Genomic DNA, 27,633 nt, shown 5'->3' with positions numbered 1-27,633 from the left:
TGCATTAGCCTCCATCTATCTTTGCGGAATTGGTTTTGGGCACTTCTCATTCATATCAAGACGAAGTCGCGGATTTTCAAGACACGACATCGTACTTCAAGAGTTACAGCAGCAAAATTAGCTTTGAAATAATGAAAGTCTACCACTCTCTACATAAATAGTATGATGTTATTTTGAAGAAAAATCATTATTTTGCTGTTTATCACAAGCCTACAGTTCATATTTGCACAAGACAAATATGAAGGTTGCACCATAATAGAGCTAAAATTGAACTAAAACTTGAGGGGGTCCGCGTGGGTCCGTGACGGTTAAAAGGGGTCCGCGAACCCAAAAAGGTTGAGAACCACTGTTCTAGTCCATGTCCAATCCTAATCCGATTCCAACTGCAAATTCAGAAAAAATACTAATTTATGCAATGGAGGGATTCGAAAATTTTCTTTCACAACCAACGATTGACTTGATTCAAGATAACTTAGTAACCATAATTACATTAATAACTGATCTGAATAAAGTTTGTCGCCATTCGCCACACGACATTTCAATCTCCCAGAAAATAGGTAAATCCAATCCAAATCCGCTCTGAAAAAAATGTCTAATCCAAATCCAATCCAAATCCGACAAAATTTCACAAATCCTGTTTTTTCAAAACTTAATCCTAATCCATGCTCATCTCTGGTAGCTATGGAGGATAAGTGAACGTACGTCGCACAATCAGTGAATGACTGGTTGCTCTCACAAGTGACACAGACGTATCGCGCACAATCCGAACAGACCCAAGATACAGCGATTTTATCGACACCGTGCTTGATGACTTGAAATTGACTCGCAAATTTTGCTCCGAGTCACGAGTCAATCCACATTTATGAAGCGCCGAGTCAAGTCAAGTCATTTTTGTAAAGTGTCACTAGTCAAATCAAGTAATACAAAAGAGTTGACTCGAGTCAGGTCATGACTCGAGTCATGCCAACACTGTCAGTGAAGGGATCAAGTCAGTACCTTCGAGTCACGAGTTATCCCGAGTCATTGCACATTTTGGCTCGAGTCAAGTCAAGTCATGTCAATCGAGTTTCGAACTGACTCGAGTCAAGACAAGTCACTCGTTTTTTTGGCGGTGACTCAAGTCAAGTCAAGTTACGAGTCAAGTCACAATTCAAGTCAAATTGAATTTTCGAAGAGTGAGTGATCATTCAAAGTCATTACATTTTGCTAGCTGTGATAAAGACAGATTGGCCATTCATCTTGAATCAAATAACGGATATAAAGTTAAATATACATGCAAAAATGCGTTGTATCGCTCACGCACAGGTGGAACTGCTAATAAAATACGTCAGTAACTAGCTACACCAGGGGTGTCAAACATACGGACCGGCAAATGATTTCATCCGGCCCGCGAAGCAATTCTGAGAAAAGATGGATTGAAAAATGCGTGTATATTATCCAGCACATTTCTCGAATTTCTAGTAAGAAATACTTCTAATAAATATTCCTTCTAGATAGCAAATGTCGAGTGTGTTCATAAGCCACATTATAACCATGCACCCGACAGCGGAGTTGTGATTTCTAGTCATCGTCAGGAGCATATCGCTGACATTGACAACCGATAATGCGAAAAAGTGCATATATTGAGTTAATGGTTGGTAATATTTAGGAATCATTTGACTGATGCAGCCAGTCTGAGCAACATGCTAAATTCTGTTATTATCGGCCAAAATAGACGATTGAATACGAACCCTCAAGAAGTTGAAAGAAATTGATATCCTCTACTACAATATACAATACACCAACCATCTACACATCGGTGAGAATATAAACGCATAAACTATATTCGTTCGATTTGAATCATACGAGAGGGTTGGTAAATGTGAGCGCTGTGCAATGTAAGGACAGAGCCGTCTAATAAACAAGGATACGCTGCTGCTGCGATTCACTTCTGTTACGACAATGCAAGCTGTGATCATTTCGTTTGCGGTCTGGTAATTTGTGATATAACAATGGAGGAGCAGTGAAACGTACAATCAGTGAATGACTGGTTGCTCTCACTGGTGACACCGGCGTATCGTGAATAATTTAATCCGAACATGCACAAGATACAGTGGTTTAATTGACACCGTTTACTTGATGACCTGAAATTGACTCGTAAATTTTGCTCCGAGTCACGAGTCAATCCACATTATTGAACCGCCGAGTCGAGTCCAGTCAAGTCATTTTTACAAAGTGATTCGAGTCAAGTAAAGTCATACGACAAAAAGTTGACTCGAGTCAAGTCATGACTCGAATCATCCCAACACTGCTAGATATTGGGATGTGATATTGCAGAAGCAGTCGGTTTTGTACTGGGTGAATTGACCAGAGGTAGTCAAAGTAGTCACCGTCGCTACTCAAGTAGAAGTAGAAGTAACGCCGGAATTTCTACTCAAGTAGAAGTAGGAGTGGTGGTTCACAAGTAAGTAGGTATTCTACGCTTATTTTTGCCTACAAAACTAAAAACTGTCAATTAGAAGTAGAAGTAGTCTAAAATCATACCTACTTAAAAAGTAGTATGAGTAGGCAAAATCTACTTCAAGTAATTCAAAAAGTAGAAGTACTTCGTTACTGACCACCTCTGGAATTGACTCTCCAACACCGTTGTCAATTCGGTTTTTACTCTCGCTGTTTGATGACACAAGGTGGATACTCCGTTTTGCGACTTTCGTTTGATATGAAAGGCCAAACTGAAACGTTTTACATCGTTATATCACGTATGAAGTCATGGCGATGCCAAAACTAAATTCTGGAAAATGCCAAAACTAGCACGGCCTGTACATATTTCATCATCATCATGATCATTACGATGATGATGTAGCCTACTGTACATATTTTAGCTTATCATATGATCCAAACCGGTGCTTTTCAACCTTTTTCAGCTCCATTCGAACTTTTTTGTAAAATAAATTTCATTCGCACAAACTAACCGATAATTGTTGTACAATAAGAAGACGAAGATACCTAACCACATTTTAAGATGTGCAACAAATTGGCTACTATGTAGCTTAAGCTATCAAATGTCTTAATAAAAAGGCTACTTTTTTCGCTCGTTTTGATTTCAACAAGTTGTTGGGTTTTGTACAAGAACGTCTACTTGTGCGTGGATGGCCAACTCTTGAAATCTGTTCTGCACTACTATTCAAAATACAGCATATTTTTCGCGAGTGAATAATGCTTGCTGGTAGAAATCGTTTTTGAAAGCTGACACAAAGGTTCCGGAGGCTCCAGTTTGTCGAAAGGGTGAAAAACTCCCATGTTTGTGTTGAGGCTTTTGCCTTTATGTCTTGGAAATGAGCTCCAAAACGATCAAAGAGAGAAGGCACATTAGAGCACGCTACCTTATGATAAGTTGCTTGAGAGAGAGAGAGAGAGAGATGATATTCTTTTTCGCCTGCACCATCGAGATGCTTTGACGACGGAGTTGCGATACGGCCCCATGAGGTCATCTAGTCTGCGCCCCCGTTTTTTTCTCCTCCATGCTATCCGTGATTGCTGAGCGCCTGAACTTGTTTTATGTTTTTTTTCTTCGATTTCCTATTTTCTGTCTCGCGAGTAAATGAGAAGGGCAAATAGTCTCACGATAACGTGTGTCCTGCTCTTTAACTCAATTTAACCAGAAAATTCATAACAGTTTAATAACGGTAAAGCAGCTTTTTAGACTACCACCAAAATCCAAGTTTTTGTGGCATCTCGCGACCCGAGCCTCACCCATGAAAAGGAATTCATTTGTAATATTACAGTAGTATGCTACGATTTTACGGACATGTATGACATACAGAACGCGCACTCCACAATTCTATACCCAAAACAGCTCTACAAAACATGTCTTGACGCACGCGATTTTAACTCAATTATGGTGAATTAAATTCCTCTGCGTGTCGCAGTTGTACTACTGTAACTACTGTCTACTCAGATTGCAAGAACGGGACTATTCCGTGCCGACAACGGAACATATCCATATCGAAAGGTTCAGCTATCCAGCATCGGTTATTTTTTGGCCAAGGTTTTGTCGCTGATTATGTTTTTAGGACCGGGTTTTATCCGCGGTTTGTTGGCAGAAGTGGTTGGCCTAGAAATGAAGGAGTCTCATAAGCCTGAACTCGAATGCAGAAAGTCAATTTGACTTTACAATGCAACATTCGAGGCTGATTTTAGGGGTTCCAAGACCACGAGCAGAATAAAATCTATATTTTCGTTTCCGTTTTATCAAATTTCGCGCTCGCGAAGCCGGTCAAAAATTACCGTCAAATTGCCTTTAGCCAAACGGAAAGTGTGACGTAGACCAATTTCACTGAGCCGCGAGATTTGCTTGTGTCCACAGTGTTGGGATCAAGTCACTCCCTTCGAGTAACGAGTCATCTCAAGTCATTGCACATTTTGACTCGAGTCAAGTCAAGTCACTCGATTTGCAAAAGTGACTCGAGTCAAGTCAAGTCACCCAATTTTTGGAGGTGACTCGAGTCAAGTCGAGTCAAGTCAAGTCAAGTCACGAGTCAAGTCACTAGTCGAGTCAAGTTGAATTTTGAAAGTACGAGATATGATTCAAAGTGTTTGCTTTTGCTAGCTGTTTTGCATACAGATGGAGTCCCTATTTATTCTGAATCGAGGAACGAAAAGATAGTTTAAAAAAAGACACTGTATAGCTCACGAATACGCAAAACATCCGAACTACGCAAGTATAACGACACTGCGTCTACAATTATCAGCCAAAATATAGGATACAATACGAAATCTCAGGAAGTTGAAAAATGATATGGTGCAATACCCTACCCAGCTACATATCCATGATATGCAGTTATATACGTATGGACGATATTCGTTCGATTTAAGTCATACAAGAGGGTTGGTTGAGGTGAGCACTGGGCAGTGTGAGCACTGAGCAGTCTATGGAGCACAGATGTATTGCTAGTATATTACTTCATCATACTAGCTTACGAGAACGTACGTTCCGATCACTGCGCTTGCGATCAATTTATTTGTGATTTAATTGTGTAAATCGCACAATCATCCAATAATTGATTGCTCTCGCAGGTCACATCGGCGTATCGTTAACAATCCGAACTTATACAAAATACAGCGATTTAGTCGACATCGATTACTGGATGACTTGAAATTGACTCGTAAATTCTGGTTCGAGTCACGAGTCAATCTGCATTTTTGAAACGTCGAGTCAAGTCAAGTCAAGTCATTTTTGTAAAGTGACTCGAGTCAAGTCAAGTCATACGAAAAAGGTGACTCGAGTCATCCCAACACTGTGTGTCCACACCATAATAGGACACTATGATGTGACACAAAAGACGCGTTCTATGTTCACGCGCTCAAGACAGACATACAATGCGACACAGAAGACCCAACAATGCGGTGAAGGACTAATAAATAGATAGGACGTCGAAACGACCAAGTACGGTCTCTCAATCTGGATCCAAATCAGCCTAGTGTCCAACGTAACGATCTTGATCTTTTTTTAGACGCTCTTCATTGCTCTGTTCCTTCCATTCCCGACTTTTTTGATGCCGCCAGAATCAATGACGGATAGCTGGAAGTGATTACGACGCTTTGACTGCTCGCAAGAATCAAAAAGGTCTGCGTCTACATGCGTATTTCACCACCACGCCAACTACCACAAAGGGGTATGGGCCTTGACGATGAATATATATCTGGATTCATTGCTGGTTCAAGTTCATTCAAACAACTAATGTGCGTTCGAATTTATTGTTCACATGTAACTATAAGCGGAGGTACATTTGAACACAATCTGTCACTTCCGCACCGCGGTGAAGTTCAAATAGGACAACTATCTATCTACTGGACGAAAAGCCATGCAAATACATGTAATGAGAAATCGAAAGATATTTATGAATGTTTGAAGCCTTCCTCTTCCTCTGTACATGAACCTCATAAAACCAATACATATGCAGAATGAGACTTGTCAATGAGATTCAAACAGTGGCAAGAATCCGATATAAGTGCACACGCATGTATGCGTGCACAATGCACATTAGGGCTCTTCAAAAATGATTTTTTTTCTCAAATCATACGAGCTACTTGATAAAATTGTTAGGTTACCTAATTTAAGCCTACACACAAAAATTGGTTCAATTCCAGCCAGTAACCGCTTTGCTACAGGAGAAGAAAGTTTCTATTTATTATATGAAAATAAATAATAAAAAATTTGAAAGTTTTCTGTCCACCCCATGAAAGTGTTAGTCTGTCTATAGAAACGATCCTCACCAAATTTGGTTCAATTCCAACCAATGGAAGCGGAGTTATTGCCGTCGAAAAATTTTGATTTGAATAAAATAGTATTTACGGTGACCGATTCTTTGTTTATTTATTATAGTTGTGCTCACCATAAATACTATTTTATTCAAATCAAAATTTTTCGACGGCAATAACTCCGCTTCCACTGGTTGGAATTGAACCAAATTTGGTGAGCATCGTTTCTATAGACAGCCTAACACTTTCATGGGGTGGACAGAAAACTTTCAAATTTTTTATCATTTATTTTTATATAATAAATAGAAACTTTCTTCTCCTGTAGCAAAGCGGTTACTGGCTGGAATTGACCCAAAGAGCCCTAATGCACATGCGTGTAATGTTGAAGCTTTTAATTAGGCCTCCTCAGGAAAAATAGACCAGGAGTGTTCCATAATAACCCCCAAACATAACATATTTTTACACATACTGCATCCGGATAACATTGCATCACAATTGTGAGACTACTGCATCAGCGATTCATATCAGTCAAAATCTTGACGTCACGTGGCAAAGTCTGCAAAATATTGATGCTGTAGTGCCTCATCTGCTAACATACGTTTATTAGGGTTCACTATGATCAACTGTGCTAGTAGGTCACGGCCTTCCGCAGATAATTGTGGTACAACATGATACCACATTGAGTTTGGTGGATATGGCGGAAAAGGTTTATAATCTGGCAATTTTGTCAGACCAGGCCATGATTGTTCAGTTGGAGTGCCCAATAATTTAAAGATCTTTTTCAGTTGGTCATCCACATCATTACCAGGAAAAAGTGGAGCACCGGCATTAGTCATTTCTGCAAAGATGCATCCAGCGCTCCAAGTGTCAATGGATGTGGAATACAATTTAGCACCGAAAAGTACATCCGGAGGACGGTACCAGAGAGTCACGACCTCAGCCGAGTAACATCTCACAGGAATTCCGAACGACCTCGCCAATCCAAAGTCCGCTAATTTCAGCTCTCCATTCTTATTGATGAGCAAGTTCTGAGGCTTCAAGTCACGGTGAAGAATATTGTGATTGTGACAGAACTGCAGCCCCTTCAGCATCTGGTACATGAAGGATTTCACGACTTGCTGATCGATCACGCCTCCACACGTGTCAAAGTACTTTTTAAGATCTTGGTCGCAATATTCAAACACCAATGTCATGTTTCTCTCACTGTGCAGAACATCATGGAGGCGTACAATGTTTCTGTGCTTCAGTTCTTTGAGGAGACAGATTTCTCTCAACGCCGAGCTAGGAACGCCTTCGTCATCTTGATCAAGACGGACTCGCTTCAATGCGACGATTTCCATGGTCTCCAGATTCTTGGCTTTGAAGACAGTCCCATAAGTGCCCTCCCCGATCTTTTCTATTTTCTCGTATTTATGCATGATCGTTTTCTTTGATCTTAGCACAATCAAAGTTACGCCCCTGGAAAATAGTTGGAATCTGTATAAAATTCGTAGCTACTGAATCCACTTTAACTTTGTTATAATAGATTTAAGGTCCTTGGCAATATCAAGAATTGGCACCCCTTTGACAAGCGTTTCATTTACTTTCAAGCCAGATACTTTTTCTCTGGCACAGGTTTCAGTCTCAGCTGACTGTTGCTCAGATTTCGACACACCGTTACGAGAAGAAATGGATTCACAGTACTCGATGGTAGAGTAAGTCAATGATGAAACATTTTGCTTTTGCATGTCCGAAATAGCGTCGAAAAAATCTTGCCCAAAATTTTCAGACAATCGTGAAGAATCTAAAATAGCATAGTAAATAGTCATGCAGCTTGCAAGAGGAATTACTGATGGGTTATCATCGGCTATACTGAATTCGTCAAATTCAGACCATATCTCAAAGCATTTGGCGACAAATTGAAAAATATTACGATTACAGGCAAAGATGTCAGAAACCGCATCTTCGACGGCAGTGATAAGATACAAAATGTGTAGGTGCGTGATGGCGCTAGCAGACCAATCACCGGATTGCAACACTTGCAAACCAGCTTTTGCGACAATGTCTGAAAATTCTCTTTGAGAAAATGACATCAGCATGCTATCTCGGGAGTCTAAACAGATATCCAAGACTTCGAGGGTGTATTTCAGTACTGATTCATTGGTACAGGAGCGCAATATAAATGTCACATCGTCATAAAAATTAGAAACATTCGATTCTAAAAAGTCCAACCAGTATCCCTGACAAGTTTGAGTAGACAAACATGTATTCACTAGACGCCCTAACTCCACAAGAGTCATAGAATCACGACATGAGAAAAGAGATATGATTGCTAAAAGAGCTTCAGGACTTTCTGACAATGCTTTACAAGGTTTCTCTGCACAGGTCATATTTCCCAATATCCCGATTATAATCTCCGTAAGTCTTGGACTTTTGCTGGCATTCAATATTTTGCAAAACATATCAATAGAGTCTGAATCTACAAGAAAATTTGCCACATCCTCTTCAACACATAAGTCCCAGAGTCGACACATGTCATCTTGCAAGTCTTCGGAAAGATTAACAACTTCCTCTTCTTCAACTTTCTGGTGCGAATCCACCACTGTGCAAACTTCCACCAATATTTTGTAAACCCATTTCTTGCTTATCGTGGTATTTCCGATCAAATCTTGGCGGAAAGTTTCCGCTCGATCATCGAATTCTCTAGGCGGAGACGGATTCCTCTCGTCAGCCATGCTCGGAAAAGAAAAACACGGACAACAAAAGACGTAATATGATGAACTCGAAAATTTTCTATATCAATAATAAATCAGGGTACAGCGAAATAGTAATGGAACACTTGACGAAAATTTCAGAAGTAGCATTCGTTAGTTGATAATCATACGTGCATCACTTTAATGTAGTCATTGTAATCACAATGCAAGAACGTTGAGCGGTGACTCATTATCTTCACTCCCACATGTACCCACTCCCAAAACCCACACATAGTAAAGCACAAACATTACTACGATTATTTGTATAATAGTCGTCGAGCATGTCCACATTCAAGTCGAAATACAAGCAATTTCTGACTACTAGCCAGTATTCAGGATTACCGGACCACGACCTAACATCGACCTCGCCCTCCGCCACATGCCACCTCATTTTGTCGCTTGCGTCTTATATTCTCTGCAATACTTTTCATTCAGTGTGCATGCCTCTTCTTTACTTCGCCTAGGCCAGTGGTTCCCAACCTTTTTCATCGCGTGCCCCCCTTGGCCGAAATTAAGCCAAAATTCCCCCCCTTAGGATAAATCTGCCCTATGATTAATAAAGGTCATTTTTACCGCGCAAACACCTGTTGACTGAGAGAATAAGACGGGCGGTATCGAGTGTTTGTTTCTATCAGTGCTGTAATAACACTTTGTAGACCTCCAAAAACAATGGTCCTGGTCCCAATCAAACAACTTCTGGAAAGCTTGACTCAACAGACCCCCACACTTCCATTTGTGTTTTTGGCTTACCATGCACCAATCGCTAATATAACTGTTGTGAAAAATCAGTATGCATAAATTTACTGGTGTCGCGATTTTTTCCTCAAGTTTGCGTATGCATGGCCAATAATATTGGTACTTTCATATATAGGAGGGTTGACCAGACTCGAGTCACCATTTTCTGATGACTCTACTTGACTCGAGTCATTTTCTCAAAATACGGAAACGACTCGACTCAAGACAATCTGGGTGTTGACTCGACTTGGACTCGAGTCATTGTGCATGACTCGAACCAAGCCATATATGACTCGAGACTATAAGACGGCCAAGACCGACATTTCATTGTAATTTCGAAGAACAGTAAAATGAACACCATATTGGAATTTAGTCTATTGATCCTGGTACTTGACAATGCGACAAGACACTGCTCAAAGTGAGGAAAATTAGTTCATCATAAATGCAAATCATTCAATATCACCAAACAGTGTTGACTGGAGTGTGACTTGGACTCGAGTCATAATACCATGACTCGGACTCGGCCCTCTGCTCGGTGACTTGGACTCGGACTTGACTCAATGGTGAATTGAAAATGACTCGACTTGACTCGAGTCAAAACTATGAAAGTGAGATTGACTTGTTACTCGGAGCCTCGTGATTTGGTTACAGCCCTGATATATAATATACACGTGATCAGATTCATTGCTGGAAATTTAGGACACCCATTACGTTTCGGCAACATTGCACCAAGTTTAACATGTCTTTTTTCGATCGGGTAGCTGTTCACTAAAAATAAAGCAAGGCTAGCGATCTCTTTGACTTGAATCGATGACGTTAGAATATTTTGTCACTGTCTGAAAATGTTGACTTGAAAATATAAGATAAATACTTTCAGTAGAGGCCTTGTTGGGATGGATTCGGCACGACATTTCCTCGCTTAGGATATTTTTGATTGAGAGGCCGTCGCTGACCTACAAAATTCTCGTGCGAACTGCAGCACATCTGAACTAGTTTTAAAAAAGGGGGAATTTGTATGTGAAAAATAGATTTCAAATAGCATTTGAACATACTTTCAGCAAACAAAAAATGCCGTAAGGAGCATACATTCGGATATAACTGGTTGACTACATGACAGTTCGGACATGAACAATTTGGAAATCCGTTACAATTCTAATGTGGAATTCCTCCCTAAAAATTGCAAAATTCCGCCCAAGGGGGGAATTCCACCCCGGTTGGGAACCACTGGCCTCTAGGCCAAGGTGGGTGTCTGATATTAAAGGCTACTCCAAGTTGTTTCGACACCTTCCTATCTTTCATTGTATCGCAGTCTTGTGATGTTTTGAAACGATGAAAATATTAATAAACCTGATTGATTGATTGATTGGTAATAGCATTCCCGGTAATAGAATTCTCGGAATTGACCGGACACCATATGTGAGTGACTTTGGTCAGTATGCGCCAGAGATGAGCATGGATTAGGATTAGGATTTGAAAAAACAGGATTTGTGAAAAAATTTCGGATTTGGATTGGATTAGGATTAGAGATTTTTTTCTGAACGGATTAGGATTGGATTTACCTATTTTCTGGTAGATCATCATCATCATCATCATCATTGGTTTATTAGCAATTTTATCAGTTCAATACACCACAAAAAATGCGATACAATGAAAAGACAGGAAGGTGTCGAAGCGACAAGGAGCAGTCTATGGAATCTGACACCCACCTTGGCCTAGGCGATGTAAAGAGGAGGCATGTACACTGAATGAAAGTAAAGAAGATAGTATAGAAAAAGAAAGCGTGTCGTGTGGCGAATGGCGACAAACTTTATTTAAATCAGCTATTAATTTACTCACGGTTACCAAGTTATCTTGAATCGAGGGGATCGTTGGTAGTGAAAGAAAAATTTCAAATCCCTCCCTTCCATAAATTAGCATTTTTTCTGAATTTCCAGTTGGAATCGGATTAGGATTGGACATGGACTTGATTATGAAAAAGTTATGGATTAGGATTTGGATTAGGATTTGAAGGTTCGGATTTGGATTGGATTAGGACATAGAAATTCCAAATCCGCTCATCTCTGGTATGCGCTGCGCAGCTCTTGTCATTTGCCGAGTGCTGTCGCTAGAGAGTTACGAGCAAAAATCATTAGATTAGTAAACTCAGGTTCGCAGGTCGGTAACTCAGTCAGTCATTTTATTAGAAATCTTCATCGGATCAAAACACAACAAAATTGCGATATAGTGAAAAGATAGAAGGACTCGTCGCTGTTCGCTATGACCAGAAAACCATGGTTGTTTCTACGTTCTTAGTTTTCCTGAGCCGCGCTAGGTTTACTGACTCAATGGTATGCCGTATATATATGCCATGGTACCATTATTATATGTATATCAATTCCGGTTCATTTTTCAGTATGGTTTTGCTGTCATATTTGATTATATGTTTGATCTGAGATACCCATTAATTTTATTTGTCAGTGATTTTTATTATTTAGTTTCTGGTTCTATCAGCACTAAGGATAGGCCATGAAAGACACTCCACGTCCAGGCCATTTTGCACACATCGTCAAATTATATCTTTACTGTTGTTGCAGTAAATTAAATAGAGCGCGAAAAAAATTAATCCGCATGTATAAAGTTCCAATGACATTGTTGTATAGTTGAGAGACAGTAAACATAATTTCCGAAAACGAGGTAATAGGAATTTCTTCACTTCACGCTATCACACTATAATACAGTCAAATTTATTTTTAATATAAGGCCACCCATCTCCCTACCTAAAATTACATAGGATTTATAGAACTCAGTCCCTTTGTGTCTTCGCAGTTGGAAAAAGGTGAAGTAATGAATTTTCTTTATGGTTCTTCATGCCTTCAATATCCATACCCCGGCGGCCCGACATTAAATGCAAGTGATAATATGAATTATGATGTTTCTGAGCGTAAAGTGGTGTCTTGGGGCGAAGATCCCTACACGATACATTAAGGAGAGGACCATATTCCAGTCCCATGGTCAACATTTCGGACAGGACCTGACATAATGCTTTAGAGCTCTGCTACTGAATACTGATCATACCATGTCAAGCCTAATAGTCCTATTTAATCAACGTTTGAGTTATGTTTGAACATTCATATTTGCACAGGTAAATATGAACATGCACAATACTAAAATATTAATTTGAGGGTCATAACATTTGAAATATAAATGACAGGTCAAATTGACTACTGTACCTAATTGACAGTTTATGCAAATTCAAAATAAAAACACATGATTGCCTTTATACTACACAACACTGGTTGATGTTGCATATCTTTGATATACGTGAAGACCAGCACCAGCACGCACAAGATCCGTGTAGAGTGCTTTGACTTCATAATAAGGCGGTCTAATGGTGAAATTGTACTTGCGAAGCCAGGTAAAGCAGATTTACAAACAACAGATGTGATTCTTGGCGCAATAAAAGATTATAAGTAAATATAATCAAGGCCAAACCTCGTTAGATTTATTGCAACTCAATATGTCAGCATTTGGAAGGAAGTGGCATGAACTGTCGCGATGTGTTTCAAAATAATTCGCTGGTTGCATGTTGATACCCCTGAAGATAGTCAATATGGAAATGAGATCTTTCATAATGATTTAGATATTTTTACAGAAATGATCTTGACCTGTGTAATATATCAACTCAAACTTATTGTCGATGTATAAGCTTGTGTGTTTAACATTATTTCCATATTTTACTCATTCTAGGATTGCACCTATGATGATAATTGGTGTCAGCCTGTTATAGCCAATTCTCACACTCGCAGTTGTCAAATTCTGATTGCATCAGTGGATATTTCATTAGTACCAGGGATGTAAAAATCAGCTTGCCGTCGACTTGGGTAAAAGGTTGTTATTTGACGGACGGAGGGACGGAAGAAATACAAAGCGATGGGAGAGAGAATGCCAACCATCTCTGAAGACAAAGTCTATGATGATGAAGACACTGAAGAGGTAAGCTCATTCTTCAAGTCTAGTTAATGAAATTCATGCGACCAACGCAATAATAGTTCGTCAACCTAATAGTGTTCGACTAGGGACCGATGATCCAGAATCATAACATGTTCAATGCCTGTAATCCTGAGTTGTTGACTCTATAAATATTTCACTTGTGCAACTATAGCTTTATTTGTAAAACAATGTCACCTCATAAACTTTTCACCATGGTCGTTTTAATTAAAGGTTTCACAAACCATGTTGACTCATCAAGTAGATTTATATTTTTCCATGTATCCTGTGGGTAAATAATAAAGACTTGAACATTTGGAGAAGAGCATATCTCCAGCAAATTGTTATCAATTTCTGTGGTGGGATGATTGTATGTTTTATCTCTCCCTGTGAGAATCAGTCTTCCTGGCTTCATCAGAATTCAACTTGCATTGACTCCCAAGATTACGGTCATCTCTTGTTATATTGCACCAGACGCATTCTGTTCTAGAATTCGTCATGTTACGATAATGCTCAATAATTATGTCTTCACAAAATACGATGATAATTATTGTTATCAGAGTTCTGGAATTCTTTGTAGCCTGCGCTATGGAGGTAGGTCAGCCTTATACTACTACATTACTCTGCAGTCCCTATCCGGGTTGTTTCAGAATCTTCTATTATTTTGTAATGAAGGCTGATGTATAGTTCACCTACACTGGAGAATAAATGTGTCTCTTTAGCTTTGATCATATTTTTCTTAATGTTAATGATTTTGTCATAACTTTCTTACATTCTATGTAATTTTGTGAGAGTAGCGTGGTGTTGAAAAGAACTCTGTCCAACTTATAAAGGTATCATTGACCATATAAATTCGACATTGTAAACCTGGCAATGGTCTTAAGCGGTAGGCTCGTATGCCTGTACTGCATTCAACCGAAATGGACCCATCTTCAATCATAGTGGTTAAAAAGTATTGGCGCACCAATACTACCATAATATCTGTTTATGGTGAAATGATTCAATACAGCGCAGCAGGGTGGCCTTGGTGCACACCGTTTTTTACTACGTTATTCAATTTCTATACATTATCCAGGCACTTTGGTAATGACATGGCTTATTGAAGAGACTCACCAATGGCTCAGTTGGCTACCCAGTAGAAGTATATGTTCCATATTCCTACTTCACTGGCTTATTTTCATTTGCACATTCAAATTTTGTGTAGTGAAGCAGAATATTTCAGATGATTGATTACAATGATTACTGATTACCCAACTCTTATTTATTTATACTGGCATCTAGAGTCTTGAAATCTAATCGCACAAAAGATGTCGTATGTTTCATGCTATGATAATTTCAGCTTACACATGCATGTCCAATTTTCCATATCAAAATTCTGCTCGTAGTAGAATATCTAATAGCTGTTCATTATTTCTCAGACTGAAATGGAGAATATGATAGTTGCTTTGAATGATGAACGCGAGAAGTTGAATGAAAGCTTACAGGTAAACTGCTTCACTTCTTCTTGTGATGTCGAAATAATTTTATATGTTCATGCATTTACATTCTCAACGGCTAAATCCATTGTTCTAATTACTGTTTTATGAGATGCACTTCCGTCACATAATTCGACTTGTAAGAAATGAATCTCATGTTGTTTCCAATTTCCACGTCACATAGATACAACTCTTAGCATATTATGATTTATCACAGGAGCAAATATTCATCAATCTTGATCGTAATACTGTGTTCAGTGTGCTTATTTTTATTGCGATTGCGAGCTTGAATCAAATATGGACAAGTAGGCTTCATTACAGCAATATAGATTTCGCATAGATTATAATTACTTGAAATGCGAGCACTAATGATGATGATACCTTCTAGAAAATTTTGGAGAAATTGATCCGAAACGACTGGTTGACCTGGATTTTCTCACTCTCCCTTCCTGCAGAGCAAAACTGAATTCTATTCCTATCACTATGCATAGAAAGCACTACCATTCAACTTCTAAATGTAACTCATAAATTCGAAACATTTTAGTTACCCTCACCCTCAGTGATGTGTTAGCAGATGATTGCATTTTTGGCTGTTCTTGTCGCCTAGCGGCTTTCCATGACCTGAGCGTGCTTATATTTTACCATTTGGTTGATGCATTTATAGTTGTTGAAAGATGAAAACGACGACATCAAGGCGAAATATGCGGAAGCCAGTGCGGAAAGAGATTTCCTCAAGAGGCAATTATCTAAAGGTGTTCCATCTGTAAGTATCCGGGTAGCCTGAGTCTAGATAACTAGATCCGCCCGAAGAAATTCAAGGCGGAACGTACCTTGCATATTACAGACATATTGACTGTAATTCTTCAATTTCAAAATGCATGCAACTGTATTTCCTTGCCATGTTCTGTCGGCTCTGGCATTGGATTGGAAACTTGTAAACTCCCGAATAATGTATTGAAGTCACACTGTCATAGTTGCAGTACAGCATCTGGTAGCAAGTTCATGATTGAATATGTAAATTACAACACAAGAAAACTGTAAACCCATATTGTCTATTTTGAGGAAAAACCAATTAATATACTCCTTGCCACATCACAGATCATAAATGGTCGTAAATTTGTCACTTTTATTTGTGCATGTCACGCAACCAGAACTCAACACAAGAACTAGATTTGCAGGGAATTTTCAGCTTTCATTTCCTCAGATCTACCCGGTGCCTGTGGTGATCTTGCACCAAAACTCTTGAATTCATTAACTTTCCACGTTAAAACTTGCCAGGTCTGAGTATGAGTTTAATCCCAGCCTTAATTATTTTAACAGGATATTGCTTCCTTAACGAAGGAACTGGGTCACGCACAGAGTCTCGTGAAGGAACAGCAGGCCGAGATCTCTGAGTTTCAAGCCGAACGCAACAACACTCGGGTACATGTAGTCACGTTTCTAGACTACTTCTACTTTTACAGCAAAACTACTTACTTTTTCACCTTGTTTATATTAAGTGGAAAGTAGTTTTGGGGTATGGTTGCGACAACTTTTTGTGTGTGAAATTGTCATAACAACCAGGTGCCACAGAATCACGGTTCCTGAATGTGTTTCCGAAAATTGCAGCTATTTGTCACTTTGAGTTATTCCCCAAGATGCGCTTGTCAATTTCAAAAGTAGAAATCTCCGAGTAACCGCCGCACATACGCGATCCCTCAACCAAATCAGCTTCCTTCCATTTCTGCTCCCACTTGATGTAGTATTGACATGTCTCGTAAATCACTACTTCCCTTGTACTTGAGTAGAAATTTATGACGTTATTTCTACTTGAATACCAGCACTGACTACTTTGACCACTTCTGGAATATATTACGTTGCTCTTTAGCTTCGCAGTAATTTATCACCGTATCAAGAGCTTCGATTGCTTAGCAGCAGTCATGACTCTCTGATTTTCGTAAAAGAATAGGCCTAAAGACCTACTTTGGGACAGACATTACAAAGTAGGCCCTACCGTTTGGAAAGTAATTGGAATCATCTCTGATTTGGTTCGACAACTACGGCCATCACACGAGCGATCATCGCTTTATATAAAATGCCGTTGTGCGAAGCGGTTTTCATGGGAAAACAGGAACGTAGTGTATACATACAGTATACACTATACCAATGGTTCCCAACCTTTTTGTCTTCATTTCCCACTTCAGATTTATTCCGAGTCTTCATTCCCCACTACCCAAAACTCCTATATACTAGGGATGATGGTGTGAACCCCTGAAAGGTTTTGGTTCGTGTGAACACAAACCTTTTTGAAAGGTTCTATGTCAATTCGAACGGGAAGCGTATCATGTCATGCGGCGTCATATTGCTACTTCCAACTCTACATTTCACTGAAGTGATACCTACACGATACCCACTATGCCACAATGCTGAAGTACATGCTGACTTTTTAAGCGTCACCACTCACCATATATACAAACCGGAGCAATCAAATGCTATAATAGTCTAATAAAATCAAAATCTTCCGTTGCTTTGCCAACAATTGCAAGGTAATATAAGCGTTCGCCTCAACAGTCTGGGCCAGACTGGTAAATGTGTTTGGCTTCTGACTGTATTGCTACATTGATATCGTTCAGAGCGTAAAACAGGTTTCTATACTTGCTATCAGGTGTGAATCAGACTCCAATAGATTTTGATCTCATTTTCCTGTCATTAGTCATGTATGAAATAACTTCAGTATACCGTTATCTGCAAACAGGTGCGCGGTAGTAGCCTAGCAGTATGTTGATCTTCAAGGTCAAGTCCGCCCATCGTTTACACCTGCATGTCATTCACACCATCGAAACGCTAAATCTGCAGTGGTGTGTTATATGACGGGTTATGAGTTACACCCCAATCTATATCTTGTTTTGACACTAACCACGTTCTCTATGCAAGGTAAATGATTCGTTCCACAACTGACAGCGATATGCGAGCTCAAAATGAGCTTCGCGCCTGACAAGACCTTTCACAATTTTCCGATGACTGTTGAATTCAATTTTGGTCTGACAAGTAGACTGTTAGCATACATTTGGAATCATTATTATCAGGCTGAGCTGGACGAGACCTTTTCGAATTATCAAGGATATGCTGTATCTGTATGATATTATGAATTTAGAATGTTGTCATATGCATAGTACAAACTGTATTGCCAATTGTAGTCTAATATTTTTGGTGCGTCGAAATATATTAAATTTTCGCCGTGGACATTAAAATTACATCCTCGAGTCCTGGGAATATCATTTTGACCAATTCCGAAAAATGAACTTACATAAGTTTTGCGGCCAAGTGATGGTTTTTATGAGAGAAACAATAGTCCAATTAGATTTTTTTTGTCGTGGTGATCCTGATGTGTCGTACAGACTTGGCTGTGAACTTACGCCTATTTTCACTTGCAGTTTTTAATCGAACATCTCGAGGCCCTGGTGTCGCGGCACGAACGATCCTTCCGTCTGACTTTGGTGAAAAGGCAGTACCAGCAAAATGCCGGCGTCTCGAGCGAAGTGGAGGTTTTGAAAGCCCTCAAATCTCTATTCGAACATCATAAGATATTGGATGAAAAGGTGAGTTGACCTGGTTGCTTGCAGGGGCTGCCAGGGACGAAAAAAACTTTCTCCAGAATATGTTCTGCTTTCATGATATGCGACTGTGATATATTATGTTAACTCCCAAGAAAATAAGGTGCGTCATCCCGAATGTGATTTCTATTTTACTTGAGAAGTATTAAAGTTAAATATTTTTGCGTATATTGACTTCAAAAACTATGGAACGTTGAAACGGAAAGCTTGACAAACTTCAAAAGTTCACGTCTTCAAAAACTTTAGAGAGATGAGACAATGAGTAGCATTAAGTAATGAAGTTAGGCCTGTATCACAATCGCATAATGTAGACAGGAACAGGACAGGACAGGTACGAACCCGCTTATTTGCAGGACCGTTGGTCATTCCAATTTATTCAGGTCCGCTCATCTTGCAATATACTGTACTATGTTACATAAATAATAACAACTAAATCTTTAGTAATTTTCCAGCTTTTTGTTTTAAATTTTTCACCTAGTTTGGAGCATTGATGACAGTCGAATATGCATTGGGTCCGATTCGAAATGTAATTATATGCGGAAATTACTTTACGTGACTTATTACCCAAGTAATTTCAATATACATTGATTGCTGCTGATTCACTGCTCCGATAATCGATAGCCTGTTCCGTCGTCGTCACGTAATTTGTCGTGTGCCACACACGTCGTCCATACTCTGTGATTGGATTTGATCTGTACATCGCTGATCCGTATTCTCGATATACAGATCAAGAAAAAGCTGAAGGAGTCGATAGAGCGTGGAATGCAAATGGAGGAGATGTTGGAGGCTTCCTACGGCGAGGTAATCTTTCTGGCCGAGCTACGAGTGTATCCGGACGCAACCCCGAAGACGCTAATTGCCCCATATGAATGCGGTCTACTTTTACAAATCAGCTCATTAATAATATATCTCGAGACATGATTGATCGATGAATCGGGCTTGGCTTAACGATCCCAGTACTTGAATTTGAGCCGAGTGTCAATTGTAATCATTTGAGCCAAGTGCTGGCTTCAAAAAGTGATATATTTGAACTCCTCACTCATTATCACGGGTATCACATTATAATAGGTGGTAGGCTACTCTAACAGAAGACTTGACTCGAAATCGAATCATTCGGGTGCTCAATTTTGCGCAACGCTATGGACAATGTCGTGAACTGCGAGCAGACTCGGCAGCTATGTAATTCCAGTTGTCTAATTATAGCGGAATGCCGGTAATCCAGCTGTAATCTAATTCGTGAAATGTTTCGTTCTTCTCATTTTGGTTGTAATGTAATTTCTGGTTTTCCTGAAGATGCTACGGGAGAACTGTATAGCGTGACACGACACACGAGTCAAGCTTGCTACAGACATTTGCAATTGTCATGCTTATAAGAGTGAACTCTAATTTGTATATATACTGATTGCTGTTGTGTATATTTTTAATTCACAATTCCATTCCATTTCCAAGTTTTTGAGAAATCGGTAATTGTAATTCTAATGTAATTTTGTAGTTTTCCAACACTGACTGAGAGCGTCACAGTACAATTTTGGTGGAAGTTTTGTCTTGTTTTAGTACCCATTTTTATTTCTTCGCCCGATTATTCAAAGTTTCATGCCGGTGTCGTGGCATACAATTGAAATACGATTGTAGGTGTACAATGTTCTTTCCAATTCTCTACTAGTTGCTGACGATTAACCCCTGACGAGTGTCAGCCGAAAATATACGGGTTCATTTCAATATGAATACAGTACTCAATTGTATATTGAAGTTCTGCGCCTCCACGAAGCTCCTCCTTTATCACTCTGTGGGTTGCTGCTACTATTTCGGTGAGACGTACTCTCTTCCTGTGATGTGCTTTTCAGAATAAGTTGTTGCGGGGACAATTGTCGCAGTTGAAGATATCTTTGTCTCAACGGAGCGATAAAGATAAATCGGTGTGTATTGCGACTGGTTAGTCCGAATAAAGACCACTTTTATGCAGATGTGGTCTGAGTAGGCAGTGTTGCTACTCAGGTCGTGAATTTGTAGTCTATTAAAGGGTAGAAGTAGCGATTTTTAAGACAAGCCAAAACTATAAATGAGAATATCTGAAAACTACTGAAATAATTCTAAAATGTAGATTTTGCATACTTTAGAAATTGTAACTTGAATGACACAAAAAGACACTACTAATTGAGCGATTTCTATAATCTAATCTGCTATCACGGTACATGTGCTATTTCGTCGGTTGATATAATAATTTCACTCGCAAAAGTGTTGGAAACCAATCCCGAGACAGGGCGAGACTACTTTCTGCTACACTAAAGTGAGTAGGTATGCATCGAAAACTGTTAAGCAGAAGGGAAATAGTCTGAGAGCATATCCACTTGAGTAAAGAGTGCAAGTTGACGCAACCTACTTCAGTATTCCAAAAAAGTAGAAGTACCACAGAGTATTGTTTTTTTTTGTACGTGAATCTTAGTGCTAAATCTCATCTTGCCTCCGATTTCATTCAATCACGATAGGGGGTCGAGTCAGATGAATCCGGCGAAATACTGGAAGAAGCCAGCCGGGTGGTGCAGCTCGAGAATATCATCGAAACGCAGAAGAGCGAGTTGGACGTCGGCAGGAGACAGTTCAGCGTCACGTTGTCCAAGTAACTTTGCAACAACCGCTCATCGGCTTGATCGTTCACGACGATTTTCCTTTACTCTCAGGCTTTCAGGTCTGGAGCAGGACCTGGATATTGCTCGTACGGACCTCATGAAATCGGAACAAACGATCATTCGCTTGCAGAAGGAACTGCGCGACGTAGGTTTCTTGATTTTTCGAGATATCCCAGTTATATTTTCAAATCCGAATGCCGTTCAGAATTTTCGTTTCAAATCTGCCACTGAATCCGGAATTAATTTTGAGTCACGTCCCAACTCGTTGATCCGGTAAGACTGACTTATATTGGAAAGTCGTACGAAAGCTGGATATTACCAAATTTCTAAACCAAACGCGTCTTTGAAAATTCAAATCTCTGAATCGGATCAAAATACGGAATTTCAAAGGTCAATTTGATGCTCAATTTCTTATCTTCGATGCGATGGTCACGTGGACGATTGTTCTATCAACGATATATACAAAATATATATGGAAATTTGATGCATTTATATACCATCATATGGTAAATGCCTATGATTTGACCACCCTCATCCAGCCACCTGCTTCAGTGTTCTAGGAAGATGACCAAGACGCATACCGTACCTTTCTCAGTCATTCATACTGTTAGTATATCATAAGGAGTGATTCGATGATACTAGATTTTCGCAAGCTTGACTAACAAAATGATAAGCGACTAGTGGTATCGGGCAGGCCCTGTCACTAAAGATCCGCCGCCCTCGTCACAGATTCAGATGAATCGGCAAGAACTGGAAGACCGCGTCGCAACTCTCGAACGCAGATATCTGAACACGCAGCGCGAAGCCACGTCCGTCCACGAATTGCGGGATCGATTGGAGTCTGAACTCGCGAACAGAGATGACTTGTTACAGCAAGTAAGGCCCATTCCACAAATCGAGAACGAATAGCCAGACCTGTTCAAGAACGGGAACTATTATTATTAGGATTCGGATAGAAACGATGAAACAAAGATATGAACGAAGACATTCACTTATATTTAACGGCATATCCACATACTTTTAATGTTGTTTTCAGCCCTGCATTCATTGCAGTATCATTCATTTAACTCGAGGACATTTTGTGAGTCAAAAGAGGTAACCGCACAATAACAAGTATGATCAGAGATCCGAATGAAATCCGCTTTGACAAAGTATGAGGTAGCAGTGTAATTTTCAAGAGAATGCTAGACCAAATGCTCTGTACCTGACTTGATCTAACGTTCTTTCTAGGAAATCAGTCTCGTACTTGAATTTGTCAAAAGCCGCTAAATGAAGAGCTTTTGTAATTTGACTGGTTTATACGGTGATAATTTTGATTATCAAAGTTTGTTTATTTCAAGTTGAGCCGATTAACAAAATTTTATAAACAATATGATTCCAAATGTAATAAATCTGGCTTGATCAACAGTCAAAGTAGCCCATGAAAAAGAAAGTACCCGGTACCAGCCGCCTCTAATTCAAGTGTCTAACACTGATGCTGAAATGCCACTGCGTGCCTAGCCATTATTATGATTGGGACCCGCAGATATGATGCTTGTAATTGTAATTTCACGCCGTTAAATGCACGACAGCTCAATAATTATCGACTCTCATAGTTAGGTATTCGCCGCGTCATCACTATGCGTAATGGATGTTAATTATGCATCTGGAATTGAAGTTCTTCAATTGTGGCCGAATCAATAATTTTATATATAAAGGAGGTTATATTTCCATATTTTTTGCAAAGTACAGCTGACAACCGCTTTGTAGTTGACAAGTTGGAATACCGAACCTATTTCAGGCCGAGGAACGAAACAGTATACTGCAAGACCGACTAAAAGCTGCCGAATCAAAACTGCAACAGTCTCTGAGACGGGCCGAAGCCTTACCCGAGGTATGAGGATGACCTTGTATGCCTTGATCGGGATTCGGGAACATTGGTTCTTGGTCTCTCATTCGCCGGTTACCGATTCTGGCTGCAATGTCGCGCCGATTTGTTCTGATACACGTGTAATTGTAAAACATTGCAAAATAACGCACAAAAATCTCTTTACTGTAGTGTAATCACTAGCCAGGTTTATGTATGACACACTCGACTTGATTATTTTCTGTGTTGGATTGATTTGAAAGTGTAATGAAACATAGAACGGGTTATGTTCATTGTTCAACTTATATTACAGGCCTACGGGAATTCACCTCGTCCTCGCTTATGAATTCATATACCCTTATATACTTTTGATTTGAACTTGCCTACATAAGCAGTGAAAACTTACAAAGTCGAGCATCTCTTCCGACAGCACTAGTCTCAGTTCGACCTCCAAAACCTCGAAGATTTGATCGTTAAATGTCAGTTAACCTATCTGACAATCGTGAATTTCCCACGCTCGGGTAGCGAGTGGGAAAAGTTTAAAATGTAGTGGAATTTATCATTGCCATATAAAATTCTCTTTGTAATGCGTGACATAGCAATGTTCGAATATGCAGGTCGAAGCTGAACTGGCGCAGAGAGTTGCCGCCTTAACCAAAGCTGAAGAAAGGCACGGCAATATCGAAGAGAAGCTGAAGAGCTTGGAAACGCGTCTTGAGGAAAAATCTCAAGAGTTGTCGCGGGTGAGCCGGCTGGATTCAAAGCCAAACTAAAATGAGTTCCGCATCATGTCCAACTGCAATTTTGAATTCTGCAAAGACTAAAATTTTTCAGTCGAATTAAAATTGAAATGATTTTCCACGTCCAAATTGTCACAATTCCATATCTGATCCAAACTCCTCATATCCGTTGTTTTCAAATCATCTTCGATATTCAGGCGCACCAAAGAGATAAAATGAACGAGGACCACAACCAGAGACTGACCTCGACCGTGGACCGACTGCTCGCAGAATCTAACGAGAGGCTTCAGTTACATTTAAAGGAAAGAATGACAACGTTGGAGGAAAAGGTAGGGTTTCTTCCGAGCGAATTTACTATTTTGAAATCCAAATCTCGTTGCGGATCAGCGTTCAAATCCAAATCCTGAATATCTGTCGAATCTTGTACAAATCCGATATATTTTAAAGTCGCATGGAAATTGGCGTTGAATTTATGAGCATGCTTTTTAATTTTGTTTGTAGAACAATTTGCAGTCTGAACTCGAGGGACTTCGTAAAGTTTATGACGAGTGCCGACTCGAAAAGGTAAGCCCTTGTTGCAGATTTCCAAGTTTATTGTATAATTTGATAATGGAAGCTGCTATATCCATGTGATCACCAAATTCCTTACATTTAATTCCTCACGCATTTTAGTAATTTACTTATTTAGTAATCTTGGTAATTGATCTGCATCGAATTGAACATCCGTTGCGGATGTAGGGCTGTAGGCTGTCCTACCGCGCCACCCTGTGCAGCCGGTCCCACAAATCGACTTTGGAACGTAACTTGAGTAGTTCTGAATGTATTCTTGATGTAGGAGGTTCTGGCGCGAAGCTTGGACAAAGTGGAATCGGATTATCTCCGCAAAAACAAGGTATTGCTAGCGATCTAGCGACTGATTTTAGATTTGAGCATGTGGAAATCAACAACTGGGCGTGCTAGCACTTCTAAAGCCTATCCTTATTTCACTGATTTGCGTCCGATGCTTGAAATTATGTGATTTTAAGTTGCATATTCTTGTAACCATACTATTGTATAACTCGTAACTATAAATGGTATCTCTGTTTCACATTCTTACTCGAACAATGTGCAGTTTGAATGACCTCGACCTATGCGTATACATTGGCTTTCCATGAACTCACAAACAGTCGTGCCATTCCGTTGTTGATGCGTTTTGCAAGTATGTCAACCACTCATTTTCTGGGCACGTGTTTGCCATGCTCAAACATTTTCGCCGTGTTTCTATATTCAGCGCATTCCGCCTTTGTTGAATCTGTCAAAGTTTGAAATGGATCGGTCTTGTTTCTTTTTCAGTCTTTCGACCGGTCGGCGTCGGGCGTCCAGCTTTCCGCGACGTCGTCTAGTTCTGCCTCTATGTCATCGTCTTGGAAACCCAATCATAACACGAGCAATACTCTTGATGTGCGTGGCCGCCAGCAACATGTCAATCATACTTCTGCCAACGGCGCTCCTTCTAATCATACGTCCTAGTAAGTTTCCGAAGCGATTGCAATAGTTGTGGTACGTTTTGCAACTATTGCCTGTTCTCGTCTCCCGATGATGATAGTGAGGTGAGACACCGGGGGCAGTTCAAAAATAACTTTTTTCCCGAATTCAACTGGCTACTTGATATAATTGTTAGGCTACCTAAACACACGCTGCACGCCAATTTTGGCTCCATTACAACCAGTAGATATGAAGTTCTTGTGGTAGAAAATTTTGAATTTATTTAATAAAAATAGATATAGAAAATTTTTTTCATGTTTCACTGGCTACTTCATGAAATTGTCAGGTTGTCTGAAAAAAACGATGCACATGAAATTTGACGCAATTCCAACCAGTAGAAGCAAAATTATTGATGTTCAAAATTAAAGATTTCAAATCATAGTATTTATGGTGGGTAGATCTATAATAAATAATTAAAGAATTTGCCACCGTAAATACTACATTCTCCAGATCCGAAAATTTGCACTCCAATAACTCGCTTCTACAGATTGGAATTGAGCCAAATTTGTTGTGCATCGTTGCTTGGGTTTACACATATGTCTTCTTGATTTTTACTGCTTGTTTACTTTCAGTTCGAGGGATTATTCCGGGAAAAGCAATACGATGCCGTCACGAAAATCAGATAAAGTAACTTTCCCTTATTTTTTGCTTGAGTCTCGTGTTTTAATGCGGATTATGTATTAGCCGCTTGCCGACTGGGAAAGAAGTCTGCAAAGTTCTTTCTTGGACAGTAATCGTGAATTTGAAGGTACGGTGGAATTTAGATACTATTAGCACATTGCACAATTGGATGTCCCTGTTTCCTGGTAAAGCCCATTCAAAATTTCACTTGTCGTGTTTCAGGGGAGCTGGGCGAACATATATTTTCGGCTGTGGACCTACGGTCGTCGCCGGGTCAAGCGAACAACTCTTTCTCTCTGGCTGGGATGCTGCAGGACCAGCTGGATGCCGTCAATAGAGAGATTAGGTTTGTGATTTTATTGGTTATTGAATTTTTATGCCTGTGACTTCATATTTGGCGATACGGTTGTTGATATACAAATCTCTACTCGGTACTGACAATTGCCCCATACCCCTTACGAGTGTCAGCCACAAACATTGTATAGTGAAGTCGGCTAAAGTCTGGCACATTTTTTACTGGATGATGTTGCTGCCGGTGAAGTGAAGCCGTCAAAGTAGTCGTTGATGATAGCTGAATACTGCTTCACTATTCAAAACTGTGAAACACGACCATAATCGGATGCGGAACGAACAAGTAATATATCGTTAGATTCAGACTGTCAACACATAACTAACTACGCCATGAAGCTAGACGAGAGCAGGACATTATAATTAAGAAAACGAGATGACCTTGTTGTAAATATGGGTCTACGTGTTTTGGTTACTAGGGTCCACAACGTATACTGACTGGCTGACCTCCGGCTGGCGCATGAGTCAGATTGCGGTTCACCGTGAAACTCTCCACAATATTTTGATAGTATAGGTCGAATTAGCTGAGCAAAAGCGGTCACTCATGGCTTGCTTGAAAGATGAAATATCTATTGCCGTGAACAGCACGTACTTATTCGCACTAGGTATAAGTTCTGGACTCTGGAAGGAAGTAACCAAAACATGTACATTTTCACAACAAGGTTTTGTCGTCGTCTTGATTATATATACGCTCGGTTGACCTGCTCGCGTCTCACTTCGTGACGTAGCTGGTTAGGCGTTGACATTCTGAATCCAACGATATATTACTTGCTGGTTTCGCATCCCATTGAGGAAGTGTTTAAAAGTTTTGAAAAGTGAAGCAAAATTTTTCGGAAAAACCCGCCGGTGCCAGTTGGTTAATTGCTGATTTGCATTTGCTAATGTTCCATACAAATTCCATCTACAGCGCTCTGCAAAAACAGAGGCAGTCCACTGACGTTAGAAATGATTCAGCTAACGATTCTTACGGATACAATTCTTTGCCTCGTACTTACAATAATCAAGACGACAGATATCCCGCAATGGTCGATAGTGACTTGCGATCTCAAACGTTGCCGCACCATCACAGCCAGCCAGCGGTAAGTCACGTTTACAGTTGTGATATTGGTCACAATCGCTTATTTTGGTGTGGTATGGTATTTTACAGTAAGCCTACGTATTGTTTTGTTTGATTCGGTACTTGTAA

General features: G+C 39.8%; 3 protein-coding genes across 6 annotated transcripts in view; 1 reads left to right on the top strand and 2 right to left on the bottom strand.

The window, feature by feature from the left end:
- Positions 1-5,717: 5,717 nt before the first annotated feature.
- On the bottom strand, positions 5,718-7,791 carry LOC145434222 (cyclin-dependent-like kinase 5). Its single transcript, XM_080311559.1, has one exon. It carries the CDS (start codon positions 7,656-7,658, stop codon positions 6,783-6,785), a length of 876 nt encoding a protein of 291 aa, XP_080167685.1. The 5' UTR covers positions 7,659-7,791; the 3' UTR covers positions 5,718-6,782.
- Positions 7,699-9,184, bottom strand: LOC145434219 (protein saal1-like). The gene has a single exon (XM_080311555.1). It carries the CDS (start codon positions 8,952-8,954, stop codon positions 7,734-7,736), a length of 1,221 nt encoding a protein of 406 aa, XP_080167681.1. The 5' UTR covers positions 8,955-9,184; the 3' UTR covers positions 7,699-7,733.
- Positions 9,185-11,865: 2,681 nt separating this feature from the next.
- The window catches only part of LOC145434213 (liprin-alpha-1-like), a 46,555-nt gene continuing 30,787 nt past the window's right edge, over positions 11,866-27,633 (top strand). For 2 of the 4 annotated variants that reach the window (XR_013913293.1, XM_080311546.1), the window contains exons 1-20: positions 11,867-13,679; positions 15,092-15,157; positions 15,813-15,911; positions 16,469-16,570; positions 18,562-18,726; positions 19,468-19,542; positions 20,586-20,657; positions 21,228-21,358; positions 21,420-21,513; positions 22,098-22,244; positions 23,149-23,241; positions 23,832-23,957; positions 24,152-24,283; positions 24,456-24,518; positions 24,790-24,846; positions 25,287-25,462; positions 26,051-26,105; positions 26,163-26,226; positions 26,322-26,445; positions 27,355-27,526. Coding sequence is in view for 3 of the 4 variants with exons in the window: in XM_080311546.1 (XP_080167672.1) it covers positions 13,617-13,679; positions 15,092-15,157; positions 15,813-15,911; positions 16,469-16,570; positions 18,562-18,726; positions 19,468-19,542; positions 20,586-20,657; positions 21,228-21,358; positions 21,420-21,513; positions 22,098-22,244; positions 23,149-23,241; positions 23,832-23,957; positions 24,152-24,283; positions 24,456-24,518; positions 24,790-24,846; positions 25,287-25,462; positions 26,051-26,105; positions 26,163-26,226; positions 26,322-26,445; positions 27,355-27,526 (2,076 nt within the window). In the remaining variant the exon portion in view is untranslated. Of the gene's footprint in view, positions 13,680-15,091; positions 15,158-15,812; positions 15,912-16,468; positions 16,571-18,561; positions 18,727-19,467; positions 19,543-20,585; positions 20,658-21,227; positions 21,359-21,419; positions 21,514-22,097; positions 22,245-23,148; positions 23,242-23,831; positions 23,958-24,151; positions 24,284-24,455; positions 24,519-24,789; positions 24,847-25,286; positions 25,463-26,050; positions 26,106-26,162; positions 26,227-26,321; positions 26,446-27,354; positions 27,527-27,633 lie in introns of all 4 variants that reach the window. The other 2 variants (XM_080311548.1, XM_080311547.1) reach the window with 2 other exon arrangements.

The sequence above is a fragment of the Botryllus schlosseri genome, chromosome 2, assembly GCF_051294905.1.
Source record: "Botryllus schlosseri isolate E-star chromosome 2, Bs_hap1, whole genome shotgun sequence".
Lineage (NCBI taxonomy): Eukaryota > Metazoa > Chordata > Ascidiacea > Stolidobranchia > Styelidae > Botryllus > Botryllus schlosseri.
Note: the sequence above shows the minus strand (reverse complement) of the source record. Positions and strands in the feature narration are given on the sequence as shown.